A 27657-nucleotide genomic window follows, 5' to 3' on the forward strand; every position below is an offset into this window, starting at 1 on the left:
TCTTTAATATCAGAAAAAATATCAATATGAATATAAGCATATATTTTTTAAAAAATTCAGAAGCCCGCCTATAAAACAAGAGGAAAACATTTTTAAAAGCATCAATCCATAAGCATTGACACCAAGCAAGACACACTGGGTCTCCTCGGCACAAAAGCCCAGGAGCTTTTTTTTTTTTTTTTGTATTCACCATTTTCTGATCACAGGAAATAAGCTTTATTTAGTCTCCATGACCTTCCCTGAATTCCAAGGGGCAAGTTCAAACATGTGCTAATTAGGGAAGGGAGGAGATGTAGAGACAATGGAGGAACTGTAAACAGTGAAACAACAGTGGAGCTTTTGGAGCAGGGTCCTGGTTCCTCCTCAAAAAATACCCATAACAATATTTTTGCACTGTTTGGCAGATACTGAAATCCCCACCAGGTAGGAGAAGTTAATGGTATGGTGCCCACAAGCATATAGACCCCAGACCCTTAGAACCTGAAGACTGATAACACTGACTCCCACTTACCTTGCTACAAACCAACCTGAAGAACGTCCATAAGCTGACCCCACCCTCTTTGAACCACTACTATAATACTCCTCACTACGTCTGCCTGGAATGCAGCAGACCCAGGTTTGATCCCTGGTTCGGGAAGATCCCCTGGAGAAGGAAACGGCAACCCACTCCAGTACTCTTGCCTGAAGAATCCCATGGAGGGAGGAGCCTGGTAGGCTACAGTCCATGGGGTCGCAAAGAGTAGGACACGACTGAGCGACTTTACTTTCATCTTTCAATAAACCTTTCTCAGTTTGTTTGACCTCACCATACCCTGAGCTCTTTCCCTCTACCTTGCCATATGCATCTCATTTATCTGGCTGTTCCTGAGTCATACCCCTTTTGAGTATAAGAGTTTTCTGTATTCTGCTCTAGCAAATTAATCCAACCCAAGGAGGAGATCATGGGAACCTCTGATCTACAGCTAGTGAGTCAGAAGTACAGGTGATAACCTGGGCTTTCAATCAGCACCCTGATTTGGAAGGGGTCATTGGAACCTCCAATTTACAACTTGTGAGTTGGAAGTACAGGTAGCAATCTGGACTTGCAATTGGCTTCTGAAGTCAGTAGAGGAAGGAGGTGTGTGGGCATTATTGTACGAGTGAACCCTTAACTTGTGGGATCTGACATTATCTCTGGGTAAACAGTATCAAATTTGAGTTGACTTATAGGACACCCAGGTGCAGAAGGAAATGGCAATCCACTCCAGTATTCTTGCCTAGAGAATTCCACGAACAGGGGAGCCTGGTGGGCTGCTGTCCATGGGGTCGCACAGGGTCAGACACGACTAAAGTGACTTAGCATACATGCATGCATTGGAGAGGGAAATGGCCACCCACTCCCGTATTCTTTCCTGGAGAATCCCAGGGACAGAGGAGCCTGGTGGGCTGCCATCTATGGGGTCGCACACAACTAAAGCAACTTAGCAGTAGCAGCAGCATAGGACACCAAGGACTTTCCAGTGGCTCAGTGGTAAAGAATCATCCTGCCAATGCAGGAGATACAGAAGAGGAGCCTAGAGGGCTACAATTCATGTAGATGCAAAGAGTTGGACATGACTGAGCATGCATAGGAAGTTCAGGTGGTGTCAGAGCACCACTTGTCAATATGGGGAACCACCCTTTTTCCTACATTGGACACCTACATTGGAAGTGGGTGTTAGAATCATTTCAGCTAGAAGTACCCATTGCTACCAGGTCTTCTCAGCTGACAGGAAATATATTTTTAGGAATATATTTAAATACATGTTTATTTTCCATTGAAATTTTCCATTCAAATTTAACATGCCAAAGTGCCCCATCCCAATTTTAAATTACAATTTTGTATGCTTTCTTTTATCTCCTATCACTTCATTGGTATTTATTTACAGTTTGTTTTTCATTTGTTTGTATTTGGCTATTTTTCTATATAAAATTTAGGGTCAGTTATCTAAGTCCAGAATAAAATATTACTTATATTGGAATGTCATTTAATTTACTCATTAACTTAGAAAGAACAGATACTTTTATGATATTAAGTCATGCTTTTAGGAACAAAGTAGGTCTTTCCCTTTGATTTTCTTTTGTGTCTTTCAGGAGAGTTTTAAATATAGATTTTAAAAATGTCTTATTAAATTTGTTTCTTGTTTCTACTGTTGTAAATGGGTATGCCTGATCCATAAAATCTTTGAGCTTGTTACCATGAAGTCTATTGAACTTGCATGTTAATTTTATATTCTGCTAATTTACTAAACTGTTTGTCTAGGTGTGTTTGTTAATGTTATTGTTTATTTGTGGCTTTTTGGGTAAACAGTCATATCTGCAAATTCAGATATGCTACCTCTTCTTTCAACTGTTTTGCCTTGAATTAGTTTAGTTCACCTGGTTGTAATGGTTAATACTCTAAACACAATGTTAAGTAATAGTGAAGATAACTGAACAACCCTATATCTTTTATATGTTTTCTGTCTTTGGTCAGAATGCATCAAATATGTCCACATTAAGTAATATGCTGACTATTGGACTAAAGTGTATATACATGGTATAATACGTGAGCAAGAGTTATCCAAAGATTCCTTTTTATACTAAGCATTTTTATCAGGAAAGGGTGTTTTACTTTATCAACGATCAGTATCTTAAATGTAAACATTATATTCAAATGTAAAGAAAATGTTAAGATCAGTAGATAATTTGAAGAATGAGTTTGAAATTAAAAGAGTTCCCCAAAATAAATAATATAAACTAACAAGAAAGCAGGACCACAGAAAATATGAACAATACAAGAGGCAGAAGAGAACTGCAAGAGAAGCACATTGAAAATCCAGACTATAAGAGAGAAGTGACTATTTTCTGAAACAAGATCATCTGGATATTAAAAAAAGAAGAAGAAGCAAAAAAAGATAAATAGACTAAAAAGTATTTTATGACATAATATCTCTAAAAATATTACCTCCCTTGAAACCTTTCTCAGAAAGTTACCAGAGATTATAGTCTACTAAAAACCAAAGAATAAACGAAGAAAGCCTTCCCTGGTGCCTCAGACAGTAGAGAATCTGTCTTCCCATGAAAGAGATTCCAGTTTAATCCCGGGGTCAGGAAGATCCCCTGGAGAAGGAAACGCCTACCCACTCCGGTATTCTTGCCTGGAGAACCCCATGGACAGAGGAGCCTGGTGGGTTACAGTCCATGGGGTCATGAAAGAGTCAGACATGGCTTAGCAACTAAACAACAACAAACCAAGAAAAATGATGAACAAGATGTATGGCTCTGGGGGTCAAACAGAGAAGAGTAGAGAGAGGTCTTTGGAGAGTAGCTGCATATCAGGATCAAGATCAAGCATTCTAGAAGGTGCTATGTATAACAAGAGGCTTGAGTTCTCTTAACTTGAACACCCTGGACTCTGACAATGGTAATCACACCTTCTTCTGATGCTTTCCGCCCTACTTTGTTTCTTTTTGACTTACATCGTAAGTATTTTTTTTACCCAGTACTTCACTCATGGCCACGTGAGTCATCTCATTTATTTCTCTAGTCACCAATTCTAACAAAGTTTAAGCTGTGCTTTCAAATCTGATTAATTTTTTTACCCAATACATATCTTGTAAAATCCCTTCAAATTCCATACCCCATTAAGCACAACATTACATAACCAAAATCCATTGGCTCTCATACTCAACTCAGCAAAATAAAAGCCTGTCAGACAAATGACAGCCTCATGCGTTCTTCTCAGAGGGATTCAATTGTTCTTGCCCTCACAAGAGTATAAATGACAATCACCACCAATAATTGAATATTTACTATATGCCAGGTATAATTCCATGTGCTTTGCATGCAGAACATCTTTTAATCTTTTAAATAAATATCTGACGGGGAAGTTGAGGCTTTGAAAGGTTTAAAAATTTACTCAAGTTTACACACACTAAATGGTGAACTGGGAATTCTGAATTCAGGATTCTGAATCTCGTACTTGTCCTCATGACCACATTAAACCAAATATTTCAATATCGAAAATCAAAGTGATCAATGACCCTCCAAAGTATCTCTCTTTTCCTTTTTCTCTCATTTCTTCTCCCAGTCTGTAGTACCTGTATCAGCCTAGTGCCCTGAAAATCTACCTGACACTCATCAGTGCGTTCCTCATTCTCCTTTTCCAATCATTAACCAAACTTTGTTGTCTCCATCTATCCAACCAGGTCATCCCCATTTATATCATTTAGGACTCATATCAGGATTTTGCCATACCTTGGTGGAAAGGTTCAGGAAGCACTTGGAAATGTGGATCTTAAACTCAGTTTTACAAATGCAAGTATGGAAGTTTGCATACTCAAAAATCATTTGCTCAGTGCTTCCAAAGTGTCATGCCCAATTTTAGGTCCTGGGTAGAGGTGATGCTTGAGGATATGAAAGAAGATGAAAGAGAGTATTCAGAGAAGAAAGGACAGAGATCATTGCTGGTATGACTGACTTTGTTTTCAAATTCTTTCTCCCTTTCTTCCTTCTCTATTGCCATTCATTCCATTCACTCAATAATCATTTATTGACATCACTATATACCAGGGAGTATGTTCTAGGTTGAGTACATAGTGATGACTACGTCAAGGTTCAGACCCTCAATAAGTTAACAGATGCAAAATATATGTAAATAATAATTATAATGCAGTCAACAATGGTTCTATATAGTAATTGCTGTGAAGAAGGAAACTATAGGTAAATCAAGGCTGTCTCTGCTGATATACGGCCATCCATTCTAGATCATAGGAGAAGCAAAGATCAGGTTAACTCTAGTGCAATTGTACTGGATTACATACACATTCATTCACAAAATGATAGTGGTACTGTGTATTTTCTTATTTTTTTTTTTTTTGAAAATTGAGATAACTTCCTTCTTTCCTTCTTCCTTCCCTCCCTCCCCTCTTTCTTTCTCTCTCTCCCTTTCCGCATCTCCTTTCTTCTCTTCAATCCTCTATCCCTCACTTCCTTCCTTCTCTTCTTGTAACCTTGAGGTAAAATTCAGAAGCTGAAAATAAATACTCTTTCCATGAAAACATATCCAAATTAAAATTATTTTCCATGATTTCTCATGAGAAATTTAACTGTACTTTTGTTTTTTTTTTTACTAAATCCTGTCCTTCAACAGTCTTTTTTTTTTTTAATCCCAGTAAACAGCCATCCTGTTCTTCCTTATGTTTAGGTTAAAATTGTTTTTCTCTACTCTCTCAATCTAGGTATCTAGTTCATCAGCAAACCCTGTTATTTCTACTTTCAAAATGTATACAAACTATGGCCATTTCTCCTCAGGTCCATGGCTAACAACCAAGTCCTAGTTCCACACCAAAACTGAATTATTACACTAGCCTCTAGCTCACCTCTCATGTCTAGAGTGTAACTCACATTTGTTCTGTTGTTGATGTTGTTTAGTGGCTAAATCATGTCCAACTCTTTGGGATCCCATGGACTCTAGCTTACCAGGCTCCTCTGTCCATGGGATTTCCCAGGGATGAATAATGGAATGGGTTGCCATTTTTTTTCTCCAGGGGGTCTTCCTGACCCAGGGATGAACTCAAGTCTCCTGCATTGTATGTGGATTCTTTACCACTGAGCCACCAGGGAAGCCCCACATTGCTCTAGTCACTACTTAAGATTCTCAGCCTCCTAATCTACCATAATGAAGAAGCCAATGCCTTTACAATGGTCAACTAGACCCTACCTGATTTGGCCTAACACCAGTTCAGCTGTGGCTCACAACACTCTTCCCCCAGTCACTCTATTTCAGCCACCCTTCTGTCCCTTGAACACACACAAGGACTTTTGTACCTGTTCTTCCTTCTGTCTGGAACTTTCTTCTGCAAGACATCTGAATGATTCATTCTCTTCCTGCCTTCAGGTTTTGTATATGTCTCTTCAGAGAGGTTTTCTCAGGATCCATTATAGAAAATAGCCACCCACCCTATTATTATCCTTTCCTCATCCTGCTTTATTTTCCCTTTGAGTACCAACCACTATCCAAAATTCTATATTCCAGGTGCAGAGAGATAAAATAAGTTGACAAATAAATACAGAAAATGTCAAATACTTTGCTAAATGTTTCCTTGTTTAGTTTAGCTCATCTGGCTCACAGAGCCCCACAATTAAAAAGAATTTTTCTCTTTCATGCTATGCTCAGAAACCTAGAACACCTGACATGTCACAGGTGCTTAATAAATAATAAATTAATGAATATAGACTTTATGTGTATTTATATAAAAACATGTTTTCTTAAATATAAATGATTATTTATGAAGAATACGAGCTTAATGTATGGCTATAATATTCAAAATATTTATTACCTAACATAATAGTTGCAGGTAATTTTAACAATATGACCAGTTCTTACAAAAAGCACCATCCATTGACTGTATACCAGATTGACCACAAAGTTTATTCATGTTTTTCCATAAGATGTTATGGATAAACCTGAACAAACTTTTTGGTCAACACATATTTTGAAAAGATTGGTTTTCTGGGTGCCAGGTAAGCTAAATGAAAGAAGAAAACATTTAGCAAATTCATCCATAATTCTCATTTGTTCTCATTAAATGACAGCTAATATTAAACCATGGGGGTGGTTTCACTCACATTTCTAATTAAAGGGTCTGCTTGTGTCCATCTGTCAGTGGGCTACAATCCTGGACAAGACTGAAAGTGATGACTTATTTACTGATCACCTATTATCTACTTTTATTGTTAATTCTCTTTGTACATAGAATTGAGATAGTGAAATTAGTTTAAATTAGAGTAAAATTAGGCAAAGGACTTTTTAAAAACCATAGTCTGCCTTTTATTGTACATGAACTTTACAAATCTGCCTCTAGCTGCATTGCAAGAGAGATTTCTATTGCTGAACTTGTTTCAATGTGTTCATGTTAGATTTGGTTTTAACTCTCTGTGTTCTGGCTACCATGATCATAATTGGACAGAGAAGTCTAGGAGGCTAAAGGAACCCAGGTCAAGTCTAAAACATAACCCTTAATGGAGCACCAAGAAAGAGTCTCAGAATACCACTAAAATAAATCTCTCTTGCAGAAGCAAAGTAATGAACAAAAGAGAAATTGAAGGACATGGTATAAGCATTGGAAACTTTCTATTAGTAAGAAAAACATATCATTGCCCATGAAATAATTGCAGTGAAAGAAAACAAGGAGATACAGTTGACAGTAATGCCTGGATGGGCTATTTTTTTTCCCCAGAACACAGAGCTCAACTATATTAACTACTTTCTTTATCATCTATCAAACCAGTCAATCCTAAAGGAAATCAACCCTGAATATTCATTGGAAGGACTGAGGCTGAAGCTGAAGCTCCAATACTTTGGCCACCTGATGCAAAGAACTGACTCACTATAAAAGACCCTGATGCTGGGAAAGATAGAGGGCAGCAAGACAAGGGGGCAACAGAAGATGAGGTGGTTGGATGGCATCACTGACTCAGTGAACATGAGCTTGAGCAAACTCTGGGAGATAGTGAAGGACAGGGAAGCCTGGCATGCTGCAGTCCATGAGGTTGCAAAGTAAAAGTGAAGTTTCTCAGTCATATCTGACTCTTTGTGACCCCAAGAACTGTAGCCTACCAGGATTCTCCGTCCATTGGATTTTCCAGGCAAGAGTACTGGAGTGGGTTGCCATTTCCTTCTCCAGGGGATTTTCCCAACCCAGGGATCGAACCCATGTCTCCTGCATTGTAGGCAGATGCTTTACCATCTGAGCCACCAGGGAAGTCACAAAGAGTTAGACAAAATGGAGAAACTGAATGACAACAAATCTGTTTAAAGGATAGAGTTTTGAAAAATACTCTATCTACCTTTCTCAGATATGTATGCCAATCAGATATATATTAATTGAGACCTGTAACATAAGAAGACTATTATAAGCCTATATACATGTTATATATATATACTGGTTGGGTTGGCCAAAAAATTTCATCAGGTTTTCCGATACAATGTTATGGAAAAACCCAAAGGAATTTTTTGGCCAACCCAACACTTTATATATATGTATTTATATCTATATATTAAAAATATCTATTTGGTAGGTTTGTGAGTCTTTTAACACCAATCCAATTCTATTACTGAGTAAAGATCCTTCTGGATAGATCTCAACTTCAATCAAGGATAGTGATTCTTATCTGGAGAAAGATCATTCCCTACTGAGGGTTCATCAAAATCCTAGATGCTGCTGCAGCTGCTAAGTCGCTTCAGTCATGTCTGGCTGTGTGCGACCCCATAGATGGCAGCCCACCAGGCTTCTCTGTCCCTGGGATTCTCCAGGCAAGAACACTGGAGTGGGTTGCCATTGCCTTCTCCAAAATCCTAGATGGTTTCCGTAAACATTCTCTACTATGGACCTGATTAAATTGCTGATATTCTATAGCAGTTATTTCCAGTGTGGCCCCTGTAGCATCAGCATGTCTCTTCACTGCCTGTTCAAACACCTAGAGTACCTGATATACAATGAAGTGAAGTCGCTCAGTCATGTCCGACTCTTTGTGACCCCATGGACTGTACCATACTACACTCCTCTGTCCATGGGATTTTCCAGGCAAGAGTACTAGAGTGGGTTGCCATAGATCTCAATAAACAATTAGTTGGTGAGTATAGACTATGTGTGTGTAGTGTAAACACCTGACAATTAGTTTTTCTGATGATAATGTAAGTGCTTGATATTAAGCTTTTGATTGCCAAGGCATCTACTTCAAAGACATCCATTTGGAATAAGCACATGACCAGCTACATAACTAGATAAAGAGTCAGGCTGCCTTACCCATGCAAGTTACCTCTTTTAGAAAGCCTAGATAACTGAGAATTTGAGTTAGATAACTGAGAGTTTGCCTTTCTCTTCTAGCATTTAATGCCTACTCTTACGTTTTAAATTCACCACAGCAAACCCACAAAAACCTAAGTATCCCACCCTTGACCCTAATAAAGACAGAATCCCAAGTTTTCTCTCTGTCTACCTGTGACCTCACTATGTGGTCCCAGACATGCCTTATACCCTCCAGGTTCAGAGCAATAAACCAAAGCTTTTTTTTTTTTTTTCTTCAGAGTTCCCTGATGGTTGTTGCTGAGATGCTTCTTGAAATAATAATAAAGAATCACAAGAGCCAATACAATCACTACATTGACTCCACTCAAGAAGTATCTGTGGGGGCTCCCACAGGCACTAAGGGACCAGGTGAGTGCCCAAAGCATTTCTAGCCAATAGTAACATTATTGATAAGCTAACTGACTCAAAACAGTGTATTACTTTGAAAGCATGTTTCTTTCAATATAAATGGTTCTTCATGAAGGATAGGAACTTAATTCACAGACATGCTATTAAAAACATGTCTTCACAGTCTGACATAATAACTGCAGGTAATTTAAATAACAAGAACACTTTCTACCTGGTGTTCTTAAAAATCAAATTTCTTGCCCCCACCCCCCCCCCGCCCTAGATCCACACAGTCAGAAACTCTGGCTGTGGGTTATAGTGATCTATGTTTCAACAAGCCCTGAAAGTGACTGTGGTGCAGTGTGATGATGAATGTGTATGATATCAAACAACTCTATAGAAAAAGGTAGCCCATTTACATTTTCATTTGGGATCCAGATGTCTATTCCCTAAGTGTAAACTCTAGGCTTCAGATTCAATTTTGCAGGAAGCATTAGTGGTCCTAATTAGAGAGGGCAGTCTAATTGCTCCATAACTATCTTCTGTTGTAGAACTTCACATTTTTCAACCAGAAGTTGAATGTTAACATGATCAAATTGATATTTGGCCCATTCTTGGCCCAACTGGCCCCAACAACAATACAATGATTCAGGAATGGCATCTTGCTCTCTCTCACAACTTCCATTCTCCACTCACACAAATCTCCTTGGCCACCTGTCATATGACAGGTCCAACTTCTTTAAGTGTTCCATACTTCTGCATGCAATTCTTGTTGCCTTCGCCTTTCTTTAAATTGTCTTTGCATGGACAATCTCAGATTAAATGTCACCTCTTTTCAAAAGGTTTTCCTCCTCTCTAAGCAATTAGTCATTTTTCCCATCTACATTCTCATAGCACTTCTATCATATTAAAGGTCAAATTTTATTTTAATTATGTTATATCATTACTTCTTCCTTCAGATGATAATCTAGAGAAGAAAAATCATGTTGAATTGTGCCTTTTTCAGTGTACATTACTATGCCGGCTACAGAGTTGGCAATCAATAGATATTTGTTGAGTGCTGAAAGGTTATTTTAGCTACCATATAGTTCCAGTGGGACAGTACCAGAGTGCCAACTATTCTTTCCAAACTAAAAATAAATCTCTAAAGTCAATATATGTTGTTTTACTAGAAAGTTATGTAGGGCCCTAAGATAGAATAAATCAGATAACTAATGCATTTGCCTATCAGCTACAGAGAATTGTTTTTGCCAGCAACAGTCATGCTAATTGGTAAATATTTACATTTCCCAGCCAAATATGCTTGCCACTGAAACCATTCCATACTATGTAGATATTGCAATCAACAACTTCATTTCTGTCATAAGATTCAGAACACAGAGTAAAACATGTATACCTTCTAAAACTAGCTAGAATTATTGAGCTCAGTAACAGTGGATTGATAAAGAATAACATATTTCTAAGAAAGATGTACAACATAAACAATAAATTATTTGTTTTTCATTGAAAACAGAATGATCACAATCTAATTTTCCTTTCATTAACTGAATGATACCCTTTGTTACTTGGGTACTTTGCAAAGATTAGATTTGGGAAAACATTCAAGGGAATGGTTCTCAATGGATTAGACCATTAGCATAAACATCTCTATTGCAAACACTAGACATATCATTCTCGAAGTCATCTTAACACTTTGTGTAGATGTCACGGAGCCCACATGCCAGTAAAGCAATACCTTGCATTTCTCACCAAATTATTTTAAATCAATATTTAAATTATCTCTTACACATAATAATTTGCTAATGTCTAATGGAAATAAAAATCAATATTAATAAGTAACAATATCCACAATTTACTGATGATATTAAAAATTAGATTATACCACTCACTAAAATATAACATGTAAAAGCTTTAAAATTTAACATATTAGAAATCACTTAGAAAGAATCAATTAAAAGTCTTCCTCAACAGTGATTGAGTTTGGGGGTTATTAAACATCCAAAGGTAGGTTAAAGTTTCTGTTGGTATTGCAAGCATTAAATCTCTTCTCAAATTTTCAATGAACTCAAAATCCTTTTCTACGTCTCATAAAACTTATCAATTGTGTGACATGTCCCAAGAAAAATGCAGCATTTTGTACATGGAGTAGCTGTCACAATAGTAACAAATATGGAAATACCGTGGGGTTTAAAGTCTAGTTTCCTGGCTTCCAGCTTCATCCCTTTCCTTTACCTTGAGTAAGCCACCTAAATCTCATTAGCTCATCCTGAATATTTATCTCATGAGGTCAGTACAGCAACTAACCATGAAAGCATATCTCAAGAGCATTATTAACATGAGGATATATTGGAATCAAAAAGTTCCTATTGTTCACTATTTCTGAAATGAGGATTTCTATAGTCTCCTGTACCAATATTCATCTCTCCAGAACAATCGTATCAAATAATTCAAGTGCTACCAAAGCCTTATATGGGCTTGTTATCATGATCCAGAGACTTAGTTCACTGCCCTTCAATCTCCCTAGTGACCTAATTCTTCCTGATACCAACTAGGAGGGAGAAACAGAAAGCCAGGAGCATACTGGTTTGTGTCTGTTCATATTTATGGTAACCTTTCATGACACAGCAGCTCTGCTCTATTACTTCTGATAGTCAGGCCCCTTGTACACGATGGTGGTTTAGTCCTAATAAGTCATGTCAAGTCATGTCTCACTCTTGTGACCCCTTGGACTATAGCCCACCAGGCTCCTCTATCCATGGGATTTTCCAGACAAGAGGACTGAAATGGGTTGCCATTTCCTTCTCCTGGGGATCTTCCCAACTGAGGGATCGAACCCAGGTCTCCTGCATTGCCGGCAGATTCTTTACCGACCGAGCCACCAGGGAAACCCCTCTTGTATTGTGGATATATATAAACTTGTTCGTACATATACATTTAGAACTGACATAGTGGAAAGGTACATACAAATTGTTATCTCTTGCACTGAAACAATGTTTTTCCCCTATGTCTCAGTATCCTTCTTTTATATAATAAAATTGTTCAACTAATTTTAAATATATAACATGCTTACTGTGTGTGCCTGCATGTGTATATGTGTGTGTGTGTGCGTGTGTGTGCTGAGAGCATGGATTGGCATTGAGAGTGTGGCAAGATGATGAAATATAAATATATGCTCTATTCTCTGTTCCATCCAAAGAGAGTAGCCAAAACCATCTTCAAGAAAGAAATGAGCAGGCATCCAAAGAAGTGCCTAAATATGCTGTTCATTCAATTCAGAAAATACATTACATGATAGTAAAATTGGCAATATTTTGTTTTCTATATATACCATTTTTGATATATGTTTTCTCATAAAGTAGAACTAGACATATAAGGAAAACAAGGCTCAAAGGGGGCTTCCTAGGTGGCGCTAGTGGTAAAGAACCTGCCTGCCAGTGCAGGAGACATAAGAGAAGCGGGTTCAATCCCTGGGTCTGGAAGATCCCCTGGAGGAGGTCATGGCAACCCACTCCAGTATTCTTGCCTGGAGAATCCCATGGACATCAGAGAAGCCTGGTGGGCTACAGTCCGTGGGGTCGCAAAGAGTCGGACACGACTGAGCGACTTCACCTACTTACTTACTTAAGGCTCAAAGAATTTGAATTTTAGATGTACCTTTCTGAAATGTCTTCAAGTGTGGATATAGTGATTTTTCCTAAGGCTCCATGGTACAGAGCTGTGTAAAGAAGCCTTGTTTACTGACTCACAATTTTAGTGTGAATTTATATTATATCATGTTCATTATGCTGGCAAGATGGTAAATTATGGTGAATTCTTAGGAAAATATGTTGCTTCAGTTGATTGTACCTCATATTATTGTTATCATGAGAGGGTGTATCGGGCGTTTTTGGCATGGGCGTATACATTGCATGGGCTTTCCCTTGTAGCTCAGGAGTAAATAATCCTCCTGCCATGCAGAAGATATGAGTTTGATCCCTGGGTGGGGAAGATCCCCTGGAGAAGGAAATGGCAACCCATTCCAGTGTTCTTGCCTGGGAAATCCCATGAACAGAGCAGCCTGGCAGGCTACAGTCCATGGGGTTGCAAAGAGTTGGACACGACTTAGTGACTAAGCACACACGCACATACATTGTGGCAATGAAGACATTATCATATCATAAACCTTTGAGAAGTTCACAGATAAAATCAATTACACAGTTTTACTTCATATAAGTCTAATACAAAGTTGTCTACTACTTTTGGAAAAATTACAGAAAGTGAAGTTTGAAGATGGAAAAAAGTTAATTGCTAAATCCAGCATTGGATCAAACCCATCATATAACTCACTGATAGATGGTTTAAATCTTTCAATTGATCTAGTAGTAAATATTTTATCCCACAAATTGCTTATTCCTCTAATGCAAACATCAAGGAAGTTTTATGACAAAATTATTGGTGGTCATGATTTCAAAAGTGTACTTTCCCTAAATGATTTTTTGAAAGAACTTGTATGAATGTGCAAGATTTTTATAATGTGAATTATATTTGAGGTACAGCAAATACTAAACATTTTTTAGGATTATAAAATAGCTATAAATTACAAGAAGAAAAAAATTTACCTTGAATTAATCTTACCTAGCAATGGCTTTGTGTTTATGTGGTGATAAATATTGTTTGCTTATCTTTATAGAATAGATGTGATAAATCACATTCTAGTAAAAATTTGGGGAATTGAAAGTTAATAGAAGACTTATTTTGAAAAAGAGATAGGGCCTATTTTAAAATGGTACTGGAAAAGTTAAAAAATCAGTTGGATTTACTACAAAGATACTTTAAGCTTCAAATGACACAAAATGATAAGGTTATATTTAATCACATTTTCCCCTTAAACTATCCCTTATGTAGCTTTACAAAATAACCAAAAACTACTTTGCTGTCTCCCTATACTTTACAGATATTATACAAAGGTGTATATGTGTATATATGCCTAACAGATAAACCTTTTACCTCATCATATTCATCTTTATTTTTTTCTATGTGTTTCTCTCTGTCCAATTTACCACACAGACAGATGATAATGTTTCACTGCTTTTTCTCTCTTTTTAAAGCCTTCCTCAACTTTTCTTTTCATTCAGAATGTCCACTTCTCTTAATTTTAGTATATATTTAATTATCTGTACTACTCACCAAATGTATTTATTATGCGTATTTGGTGCACTAGTAATGATCAACAGGGTTATAAAGAAAACACACATTCTTGCCTTGCTCTCTGATGTTCCTTCCTTTAGAGTCTCTCAATCAGTAGAGCTTGCTTCCTAAAGGTTCCTGGATTCACTCTAACTCAGTATTGCTTTCCCTGACTACCTAGAGACTACTTAGTGCTACCCCATTTAGCAATTATCCAACATCTCCCAAATATGTATGTTCCATGAGATCAGAAAATTCAACTTTAAACTAATTTGGTGCCTCCTATAGGCCTAGACTTCTGCTCAATTCCAGGTAGCAGTGAAATAAATATATGTCAAATGACATATCTCACAGCTATGTTTATCTTTTGGTACCACCAAGTAGCTTAAACTGAATCAATTAGCTTTCTCTTCTCATTATCTTCAAAAGCATCTAGATAAAATTTAGTTATCCAACCTGAAGTCATGGCAAAAAAGAAACCAGGTAACATGGACAATATCTTTCAGATCTCTAAATGAAAAATCAACACACACATATACTCATATAAATTTTATCTCTAAATAGTTTCCCTCTATCTTTATGAAAATATTTATTTATAATCCTGATACCTAGGATATGCCCAAATATGAAGCTCAGGCATTTAAAAAAATGGTGACTCTCCTGATCCAACTTTAATAGGTTCAGGGAGAACATAAAATAAATGAAATAAGTGGGAGTTGAATTTGGGGGCGGGCTATTTCTAAAAAAAAATAGTAAACACATTCATGTGTGTGATTATTCCACAGCTTTTAAAATACGGGGGCTCCTTAGGGTAGGGAGTGCCTAAGACAGTGCTCACAATGTTTCACAGAATATAAGATATCAAACTACTTTTGTTTATTAGCACATGCATTATGGTAAACAACACTTAGAAATGTCAGTGTACAGAGACTGATGATCTATTTAGATTTGTCGAAATGAGAATTCACAATGTCTATCATGTTTACAACCCTTATTAAATTAACTAGTTTAATTCAAACATTCAGAATACATTATTATTATTATTACATACATTATTATTATGAAAAAGTCTCTATACTTTTGATTTGTTGATAGATTTGTTTGAAAGCTTTTATCTATTGTCTGCTACAAAGTTCCGAAATTAAGAAAATTTCAATGAGGCCACTAGATACAGCAATTAAACCATACACAGCTATCTGATAAATATTCTCAGAATTGTAAGTTCCTATCCTAAATATTTCTGAGTTTATTTTTCATTTGTATTATTATAATTTGCTCTTTTTATATTATTTGCATGCCACTTAACTTTAAAAATGTTGAGATTTTTAAAATATATTTCATTCCTATGTTTATTAAATTTCTGTAATAGCAACTTATTAAATACCTCAGCAAGTAAATATAAATGAAATTCGATTAGTTAAAATTCAGTAACTTTACTTCTTGCCAATATACTAAATAGTACCTGGTGCAATTCTGCTGTCAAATACAAAGAATGGATGATACTCTAAAACCTTTTGAAATAGTAAAGGGAACGCTTTTTAGACTGTATCTTACAGCAGATTTTTTGGATCTACTGCCAAGAGTTTTACAAAGTGAGACAGGCTCAAGAAAAGAGTAATTTATATATATATTAAGAGTATCAGGCATTGTGCTAGAAATTCTCGCACAATGTACCTCTTTTAATCATCACAATAACATGCAAAATAACCATTATCACCATTTTACTTCTCTTAAAGGCTTGCATATAGGATCCATGTTTTATTAGTTTTATACTTCCATTATCTGTATTTGATTGATTATACAGGCATGCACACACACACACACACAATAGAAGGATGAGGAAACTGACTTACAAAACATTTGACTGATTTGCCCAATCCACAATTATTAAATATAAATCAAGTCTTTCTAACCTTGAAACCCACAGCAATCCCCTTATATTTCACTCTTAATGGTAGCTTTCAAGGTAAGAATATTTTACTCTGTGTTCATGCAAAAATTATCTAGAATTGTGCTATTGATCACGAGTTAGTTGCATTTGCAAAATAAATAAATATTAGGAGTATGGATTGATGTCTACATATAAAGAGAAGAAACTTATCATTGGTGCCAAATAGCCTATTCATTTTTCTTATACTTTGTAAAGATCAAAAAGGACCAATGAAATGATTGTTTTCGGAACAATAAAGATTTCTCCTGTCTTCTTCTAGTGTATGACATATACCAGCTACTTGATGAAGATTGCTGACAAAATTCTCTGGTGACTTAATGTTAAAGAAATTAATATCATGAAGAAGAATCAAAGATATGTTTTATCAAATTAAATAATTTCTCTTTACCACATATTCTGTTGCTTCTTCCTTAATTAAAAGTCAATATAATATTCCCAGATTTGCACAGTTAAAATGACGACTATGAGAAAAACAATATGGACATTTAAATCACACAGATACAGAGTTCATTTTGAAAAATCAGCATCATGTTTCAATAGAGGAGCAACAAAATATCCTTACCTTAGAAAATTGTGCATTTATCCATTTTGTGAATGTTTTCTTTTGAACATCTTCTCTTTCATCTACAATGTAAAAAGAAAAAAGAAAGACAAAGGGATAGTGTTAAGAAGCAACTTTGGATATCACTCATATTTTACAACCAAAATAACTTTCTGTTAATATACATTAGTGTTATTTTATATTTAGTAGTAAATTCACTGATAATGAAATTGAACATGAGTGATGTTGCTACTGAGCATCCAAACTAAAATGAAATCTGAAAAATAATTGATACAGTCAAGTCCATACTCATTCAAATACTATATAAAAGCATTAGAAAAGATACTATTTATTAATAGTGGTGCTTCCCTGGTGACTCAATAGTTAAGAATCTAATTGCCAATGCAGGAGATGTGGGTTTGACTCCTGAGTCTGGAAGATCCCTTGCAGAAGGAAATGGCAACCCACTCCAGTATCCTTGCCTGGGAAATCCCATGGACAGAGGAACCTGGCAAGCTACAGTTCATGGGGTCACAAAAGAGTTGGACACAACTTAGTGACTAAACACCAACAAAACAACTATAATGAGTAGATGCTCCAGTAGAATCAAAAGAAATAATTGTCTATTATTTCTTCCCATAAACTATTCCTGAGCTTTTCCTCTTGCCCCATTCCCAGTCCATGAGGAAATTATTTTTCCCTCCTTTGTAATACCTGCATACTCTAACATAGGCCCCTAACATAGGCTTTTCTCATTATAGGAGAGGTTTCCTGATGATCAGGAGCATGGCTTGCTTATCTCTGTACCCCAGAACCTAGCATATTGTCTGTACAAATTAAGAGCTCAGAAAATATTTGATCAATATGTGAATACATTAGAGGAAGGGGGATCGTAAAACTACAAAATTTCTAGCACTTCTCTTCATCTAAAGTCAGGAAATTTCAAATCAAAATGCAAATGATACTCTTCATGGATTATGTATACAAATATACTCAAAGGAAAAATCCCCAAGGACTTCTTACACCAAGAGATTAGGGTGGAAAATTATTAAGAAAGAGCTTCGCAGAATTCAAGCTTCTAAAAATTATCTCTTTTTTCCAAAGCCGGAAGTTAGTATTGAGTCCAATGGACAGGAAAATCATCAATTGTGATTTATTAAAATGCTTTTTTGATGCTGAAGCTTATCTTGAAATTACTGTAAATGCAATCATATTAGTCAATGTTGAATAAACGAGTGTATGTGAGAGAGACTTAAAATTGAGACATTTCATATTTTATTTACATGGGTCAAAAGAACCCTTATTAAAATGCCCTCAGGAAACAACCTCATTTGCTCTCATATTATTTTTCAGTAGTCAATCTCCACTGCTTCTGAAAACAGATGATATACAGTAAACAATCACTTTCCTATAACACACGTATCTATGCATTAAGAATGTCTGTTTATCTTTAGAGTATTATTAATCCATAAGTAGATATTCTTAAGCAATATAAAAGAGAATAATGGAAAAATAATAAACCTAAAACCATTTTCCTAGATGAGAAAATGTTATTTAGCATCACAAAATACTCCCTCCTTATTTGTGTTAGTCCCACAGCTACTGTGTATGGTCAAATATCAACATTATTCACACAGTAGAGGATACATGATAGCTATAACATAGAAATCTTTCCTTTGTTGACAAGTGTGACTAAATAAAAATAGATACTAATAGCTTTTAAACCTAATCTAGCCTCTTTTGAATATTACTGCCATAAATCTAATACTACTCTTTATAATAATAATAATAATTAATAAACAATTTCAGATGGTCAAGATTTAACCTTTTCCACTGACTTGCTATAAAGAAAGACAGGTCTGTACAGGCCTATTTCTCAATGGCATACACATATATTCACAAAACTTAATAACCTTATTTGCAATTCCACTTATTTTTCCTACATGTTCATATATATCCTATCTGTCAGACATGGGAGAATGAATGAGTCATTTGAAAGCATTCATCCAGAGGTTTTTAAAACATACCCAAACATCTTCACCAAAAGCTGAATATGAGGGTGTTTTGAAGAGATTTTTTTCCAGATGCTTTTAAATGAAAAGTGGGTAGTAAAGCAATATTTTTATTGTTTTTGATTATATGTACAAAGAACAATTTTTAGATAGGCCTTGAAGGCAGAAGGGAAACCTTGACATTATGTGCAAAATATGCATTTGCTGTGTAAAAAGAACTAAATGTGAGCTTCATCATATAAAATCTTCACTAAATGTACTCTTGTACCTCTTTTGCTTTTAATGCAAGAAAAATATGCCTTCCATGGGTTACCTGCTAATATTTTCTTTTTGTATAGTAACATTTATTTTCTTTAAAATGACAAATATTAATAATACTAATTTTATCATTATTATAAAATATAACATTACTATCTTATTGTTTACAAAGCTGTTTTACATACACTATTTCAATCAGCCCATATGTAATTTACCATTTTATACATTAAAACCACAAGCTCAGAAGGAATAAAACTGACAAGTGACAGAGATGAACTGCTATAGATTATCTGAATCAAAGTCCATGGCTTTTCACAGTGACCATGTTACATTACGACTGTATAGATAATATGGACTGCTACAAGGTGATCAGGGTCATAAAAGGTGAACATATTAACACAAATAAAAAATAGTCATGAATTTAGAGCCTTATTTTGAACAACCTAGGGTGTTCCATGCATGTTGTAACCTATGGGAATGACATCCTGGAATTTTAGAGTGAACAGCCTGCATGTCTACATGTGTTTATCTAGAAGTGAAAACTGAACCATTTAATGATACCGTATGATTTGCTTGTAAATATTTTATATAATAATGTACTAATTATTATTTGTTGTTTCAATTTTTGTCATATATTAGTATGACAAAAATATTTTAACATACAAGGATCACCAAAAGTTATGTGTCTGCACATCACAATCCTCCCAAAACATGAATATTACCTAGCCACAATAATATGCTGCATTTTATTTTTTTACTTATTTTACCATAAACACCACATGGGCTACCTTTTCCTTTTGTTTGCTATTAGACATTCCATCATAATGAACACCTTCATGAATTCTTTTCCAACTTCTGCTGTATAATAGTCTTAGAAGAAATTACTGAGTCAACATTATGGAAAATTTCATGGTTTTTACTAAATAATGTCATATTGCTTTCCCAATGGTCATACCAATTTTTAGTGGTATCAGAAAGTGTGAGTTTACACTATTGATAGCAGAGTTTTTGCTTGTATTTTTGGATAAATGTGGTTTTATTAGATATAAAGAGATAGTTGATGTTTGCTATAGTTTGAATATGCTTGATTACTAATGAAACAGAACATAATTTATACATTTATTTATTCTATATGTTTCTACTTTTTCCAAAATACTTGTTTTTATTCTCTGCTCATGTATCTGTCAAGCACTTGATAAATAAAATTAATTAGAATGAGGTCATATATTAGCAGTTTTTAAACATTTCAAGTCATGGATTCCATTTGATCATCTGATTTAAAAAAAAAATAATCCTTTTTGACAGGAAAAAAAATGCCTATACACACATATTTACATACAGGTTTATGAGGTTAACTGACCTCCCTGCCAAAGATTCCATGAAATCCAAGTTAAAAATCACTATTGTAAATTAAGCTGCTTACGCTTAGTCAATGAACGAATATATGTTCCCAAGTGGTCTTTTTTTCAATTTTTGTTTTGTTCTTATTATGCTAAAATTTTATACTTGTATATAGTTAAATCTGGGGCTTCCTTGATAGCTCAGCTGGTAAAGAATCCGCCTGCAATGCAGGAGACCCCAGTTCAACACCTAGGTAGGGAAGATCCCCTGGAGAAGGGATAGGCCACCCACTCCAGTATTCTTGGGCTTCCCTGGTGGTCCAGATGGTAAAGAATCTGCCCGCAATGTGGGAGACCTGGGTTTGATCCCTGGTTTGGGAAGATCCCCTGAAAGAGGGTATGGCAACCCACTCCAGTATTCTTACCTGGAGAAACCCCATGGACAGAGGAGCCTGGTGGGCTATAGTCTATAGGGTCGCAAAGAGTTGGACATGACTGTGTGATTAAGCACAGCACAGCATAGTTAAATCTATTTCTACTATAATTCCTCATATTACTTAAAAGTTGACCATTTTAAGCATGCTCACCTAAATATACATTCATAGTTAAAGTTGACACATATAAACCTATATATATATATATACATTGTTACAGAGCTTATAGAGACTATTTTGATACGAGTATGTTATTGTAGATATACAATCTATAGTAGGAGATATTAACATGAAATCATTAAGAGAGAGGAGAAAAGAATCAAGTGACAACTGTTTTATCAGGAAGTGACTATATACTCCTATTTAATTATTTTAAGAAACATATATTTTATTTCATTTTCTCTAGGGTTTGTTTATGAGTGATTTTCTTCTACTAATACAAATATGCCTGAGTATAACAATGTGAGAGGCAAGGAAGAAAAATCCCTCTTAGAAAAAGTTACATGAAAACTTCTATGGAGATATCAAAGAATGAAGAACTACTAGTTCCTATATTGCAAAAAGTGACCAACATTTTATTTTATTCTCTCTGTGGGGAAAGCCCATATAAAATTAGCTTTCTGCCATACACAAAAGCCATATTTCATCTCAGAATCCATTAACCCTTTCTAATAAAATCTTTTTATTCAATAAATCTGTTCTTTCATATTTTTGACAATTAGTGTAAAGACCTTTCACCCTGTTATTAACTTTGATATCCCTGAGACCCTCAATCCCCTATAAAAGTGGGATAATTAAATTGTGATCTTAGTGATTCACAACAGTGAGTTACTGCACAAAAATGATACTGGGCAAGCTGAGAGAATGTAAAATTAAGGCACTAGGTCTCAATTTTCACTGTAGAACTTATTAGTTTGGTGGCCTTTATCTGTGAATTGAGGACATGCATTGCTTTTTCACTCATGGAACTGTTGTTGAGATGCCATGAATTCATTTATTTATGCAATGATGTATAGAGAATATTATATACAGAATGCTTAGTATATGCTGGTCACTGTACTAATGATCAAGAAGATAAACAAGACTCCTTTTTTTACCAAAGTTCACAGCATAGTAGAAAATGACATATGATGGGTAAATATTAAACATTTTGCATAATTAAGGGTACCTACACTCAAAGGGTACTTCAGGAGCACAAAGAAAGGGATATGTAGCCACATGTATATTATGGAAGACATTTTCTGGAAGGTGATGGCTACATTTAATCTAGAAAGATGAGCAAAAATAGGGAAAGAAGAAAAGGTGCAACAGGAAAGATGAATCTTATTGAGAAGATACCAAGGGCAAAGGCAGGGAGATAGGAAACCAAAAGCGCATGCTCTCCATTATATACAATTTCCCTGCACTCTAAAATGGGAAGAAGGGAGCAGAATGGGATGAAATTACAAAGAGAGCTGGGAGTAAGATTATGGGTAGTCTCCATGACATGATCCCTTATATGCTACCACATAAGACAACATGAGTGAAATCATTTTAAAAAATTGGGGGAAAAAACCTACCCAGTTATAAGAATATCAGAAATTATCCTTATTTCACAAGACAGTTAATCACAATCTTTGCTAGGAAAACATTTTCTTTTAAATGTCACTGATACTTTCTTGAGTGCTAGTTAATGTTAACTGAAGAGTCTCATCTCTTAAGTTACCCAGAAAATAGAACTTTAGGAGGAGAAGGAAACATTAAATTTGAGAACAATTTGGAAATGCACATAGGGAAGAAAAATGAAGGGACATGAGTTTATTTCACCTCAAAGATAGGACTATTAAGCAATATGGAAGAGCTATTAGAGTCAGTTCATTCTCTGCTTCCACCAAAAATGAGGAAAAAGGAAATGAGAAATGCAGAAGATTAATGGTAAACATTATATAGGATTATGTGATACTGTGGAACATTATGAAGGAAGGCTCCAAACTCAGGACATATTTAGAAAATGGGTTTACCATATTATTAATGCTACAAAATGGCAATGCAAAGTGGAGGAGAGTAGAATGGAAATTGGCATGAAAAATGCTTCCATTAAATCTGAGTAATAGCTTTTGATCACAGGACTATAGAACATTGGGCCGAAGGTGACATTCATGGTCATTTTATAATAAGGTGGTCTAAAATAATTAAATTACTATACAAAGAAGAGAAAAAACAGTGTCAAAAATGTTTCCTTATTTTTCACTCGCTGGACAGTCAGCCTAATAAAGTTTCCACTGTTCACCATCCTATAAAAGATTTTCTTAATAACATTGCCTATATCCTTTCTAATTTCTAAGACAGTGATTATCTGGGTTATAGCTGTCTTCCCAAGCAGTAAGCATTGAAAGTGTAACATAGTAGAGCTCAATAAAGGTATTTTCAAGATACTGGAGACCAAATTTACTTTTCAGAACTCTTCTCATTTTTCTTCTTTACAGATACTGATTCTGTTAACTTGTAGAGAGAATTATGGTCCTCCAAAGATGTCCACATCTTAATCCCTAGAATCTGTGAATAAGTTTTGTTAAAACTTAATTATTTTAAAATAGGCTAAATATAAATTATTTTAAAAGAGAATTATGGTTGCAGATGGAATTGGATGTGCTAACCAGCTCATACTGGACAGCAAGATTATCTTGGGTTTTCTGGGTGGGCCCAGCATAATGACAAGTGTCTTTAAGAGGGGAAGAGAGAGGCCCAAGAGGGCAAATCAGAGAGATGGCAGAGAGACTTGGCCCAGTGTTGCTGGTTTTGAAGATGGAGGAAGAGGATCATGAGCTAAGGAACATGAACAGCCTCTAGAAAATGGAAAAGTCAAGGAAACAGATTCTCCCAGGAGCTGCCAGAAGGCACACAGCTCTGCTGACCCTTCATGTGAGCCCAACGAGGCCAACTGCAAACTTCTGACCTGAAGTTCTGAAGAACTGTTCGATTATAAATTTGTGTTCTTTTAAGTGGCTATGTGTGTGGTCATTTTTATAGCATCAAGAGAAAACTATTACAGCCTTTCCTCTTTAAGACTATCCACTGAAGTGACACGTACATACTGACACCTGCTAGGTGGTAGAAATTCCACTGTGTAAAAGAATTAAGTTCCTATCCTTTCGGTCTTACAGCATAGTGAGAGAAACATACCCTAAAATGAAGATAGTAGATACACCGATAAGTTCCCAAATACAGAAAATATAGGGCTTTGTCATAAGCCTCTAGGAAGGGAACTAACTTGACAAATCCAGTGCCTCCTTGAAGTGACATCTCAGCTGAGTTCTGAATGTTAATCAAGAGGATGGTGGTTTAGTCACTAAGTCTGACTCTTGCAACCCCATGGGGGTAGCCCACCAGGCTCCTCTGTCCATGGAATTTCCCAGGCAAGAATACCAGCATGGGTTGCCATTTCCTTCTCCAGGGGATCTTCCTGACCTAGGGACTGAACCTGCATCTCCTGCATTGCAGGTATATTCTTTACCTATTGGACTTCCAGGGAAGCCCAATCAAGTGTACAGAAGCAAAAAAAGAATAAAAAAAAGAAGAAGAAGAAAGAAAGAAAAAGATTATAGAAGCATAAAAGGTGGAAAATAACTCAAGACAATAAAAAGACCAGGTGCAGCTATTTGTATGTGAGAGATAGTGTGTGGTCCTTTTGTGGAACTAGAGAAAGAGGAGGAGGACAAAAGTGGCAGAGATGAGTCTAATTATAAAGAGCCTTAAACTTTAGCTAGAAGGCAGTTAGAAACCAAACCAGAATTGAAGTAGGGCAATGGCAATATACGTTTGCTTTTAGAAATGGATTTCACAGTATAGGCAATATGTTAGGAGAGGTTACTGGAATCATCACTGACACAATGGATGGGAATGTAAGCAAACTCCAGGAGACAGTGAAGGACAGAGGAGCCTGGCGTGCTGCAATCCATGGGGTCACAAAGAGTCAGACATGACTGACCGACTGAACAACAACAACAACTGGAATCAAGGAAACCAATTTAGCTTGCTATAACTAAAATCAATGTGAGAAGTGATGATGGTCTGTATTGATGACTTACAGTGGGACTGGAGAGAGGGAAACACAGGAAAGATGTAATTAATAGGTATTAGTGATAAGATCACTACTTTTTTTTTTCTTTTTGGCCACACCATGCAGCTTGTGGAATCTCAGTTCCCCAACCAAGGATCAAGCCAGCCCATGACAGTGAAAGCCACAGAATCCTAACCACTGGGCCAACAGGGAACTCATAGATATGACTGATAATTATTAATTAGAGGTAGAGGTAGGAAATCTGGGAGAGGTAGAGCCAATGATGTTAAATTACTCAAATTGGAGTCTAGAGTGCTCAGGAAGAGCTCAGGGTCTGTATATATAATGAGCGTATGGGAAGAACTGGGAAATAATGAGTTTGGAGTGTTTTGGGACAAGAAGGATATAGGTGGTAGGTAGTTACATACTGGAACCTAAAGTGCAAGAGAGAAATCTGAGTTGAAAACAAAATGTAGGAGTTACAAGGCAACTGGAAGGTAATAACTGAAATCCCTAATTAGTTCAGTTGCTCAGTCGTGTCCAACTCTTTGCCACCCCATGGACCACAGCACACTAGGCTTCCCTATCCATCCCTCTAGTGAATGATATTACTAGAAAGACTGCACAAGCTTTCTGAGCTTCTGAAATATCATTGATTCCTGGTTCACCTTCCAACACAAGGGCTGTCTGCTAATCTGTTCCAGTGACCTGTTCACCATTCACCCTGGCAATGTCAGCATTCTCCCAGGGTCCTATCTATCTTTTGTCTCTTCTTGTCTTATTCTACTATGCTTATTCTTCCTAAGCAAAGTGACTTCCTCTCTCCCTTCCCACCACCACTATATATTGATACTGATGATACCTAAGGCTATATTTTTCATTTTGATTAATGTCCTGATCTTCACGCTGACATAGCTGACTCCAGTTTACACCTCTATCTAGATGTCCTGCAGGAACTTTAACAATATCATTCATCTTCCCAAATAAATTCACATATCCAACTCCTCCTGCCAATTAATGGCACCATCATCCATCTAGTAACGAAATAAGTAACTCGTGAGTTAATATGCAAGTTTGAAAAATGCTTGTCCTGAGGTTAAAAGCTAGATACAAGGGCCTTCACAATCTGATTCCAAATGTCTTTCTAAACTTAATATTTATCGTGCCTGTTGGCACTCACACACACACACACCCTTTACCCCTCTGCACACATACCTACCAGGTCTACCCTAGGCACACATGCCAAATGTCTCTGTGAATAAGCCACACACTTTCTCACTATAGTCCCTTGTGCATGCAGTCCTTGGAATGTGATCTGAGAACTCTCACTCTTAAGATCAAATTCAAATGTGAAGAACTTTCATAATCACCCTTATCTTCTTGGCAGAAGTCATCAATCGATTTTTCTGATATGCACGTACTCTAGTATATTTCAAACTGTATTATTAGTATAGTAAATAGTTTACACTCTTCTATATAGCATCTTACACATCACCCATCACCCTCTATATGTGACCATATTTAGAATGGAGGATCACTATGTCTTTTTAACTCCTGGCACTCAACATGGTATCTTCAAGCAGAAATAGGTTCTTAAAAAGAACTGGTCGAACAAACCAAATGATTAACTATTCCATAATTAAATTCTACATCTAATGAGTCCCAGGCTAATGTTTTATTTTTCTTGCCACTTTGCCATACTGCTCAAACTGCTCTGTTAATTATATACTTTCTGTCTTCATTTCCAAAAATATCCATTGAGCACCCACTAAGTATAAAATCATGTTGCAATATCTTCTCTCACAATTTGGTATTTGGAATGAAGCACTTATTTTCATCACTATGTGGAATGAAAAATAGACAATACTTACTGCAAAAATTTTACTTTGATTTTTCTAGGTGAATTACATTCTGAAATATAATGAAATTGCTCTTTACTTCCTCTTGACTGTTGTGGCTTCTAACACAATGTAAGACGCTACAGATGACCTGCCTGACCCTTTACCTCCCCTGAAAATGTTACTTCTTTCTCATGTAGGTCAACTACTTCTTATGGTAGGGAGTTGATGGGTTGAGATAATAATTTGAACAGCTGTGTCAGCTTATATTGCATAAAAGTTCCCTCCCTTCTCCTGGCACTTAATCATAGAATTTATGCTATATTAGCAAACTGGAGTTATGGTCAGAATCTTACATAATCATACCACTGCATAGTCATAAAATAACCAATAATACCATACATATTGAAAACTCAATGCAAAAATTGCAAAACTATTTTTGATCATGGTTATAGAATTTACCATGAAATGGGACTAATAACAATGAAGTTATTGTTATTGTAACAGAGAGAAAACTGGAACTACAAGAGTATACAAAAAGTTAGCATGAGTTAGGAGAGTGCCATGTTGTAGGTGGTACAAATTCCATTCTGACACCAAGAATATGTCTCAGTTACAGTAAGGGTCAGTGCTTAAACATGTTTGTTCTAGCATCAAATAGCATGGCTTCAAACTCCAGCTCCACTTCTCACTAGCTGTATGACCATAGGCAAGTTACTTATCCTGTCTGTGCCTCATCACATCATCTGTATCATGAGAATAAAAACCCTGGTACAGAACTGTGAAGATGAAATGTGACAGACCTATGGTGCTTATTAATAGTGAAAATTTAAAGAAAAATCAAGAGAGAAAACCTTTACAACTTTATTGCTGGTTAT

General features: G+C 36.0%; 1 protein-coding gene across 7 annotated transcripts in view; it reads right to left on the reverse strand.

Moving 5' to 3' along the window:
• The window catches only part of DMD (dystrophin), a 2687035-nt gene that overhangs the window by 2055320 nt on the left and 604058 nt on the right, over positions 1-27657 (reverse strand). For all 7 annotated transcript variants that reach the window (XM_070291485.1, XM_070291489.1, XM_070291490.1 and 4 more), the window contains exon 2: positions 16880-16941. In XM_070291485.1, coding sequence (XP_070147586.1) covers positions 16880-16941 — 62 coding nt within the window. The remainder of the gene's footprint in view (positions 1-16879; positions 16942-27657) is intronic.

The sequence above is a fragment of the Ovis canadensis genome, chromosome X, assembly GCF_042477335.2.
Source record: "Ovis canadensis isolate MfBH-ARS-UI-01 breed Bighorn chromosome X, ARS-UI_OviCan_v2, whole genome shotgun sequence".
NCBI lineage: Eukaryota > Metazoa > Chordata > Mammalia > Artiodactyla > Bovidae > Ovis > Ovis canadensis.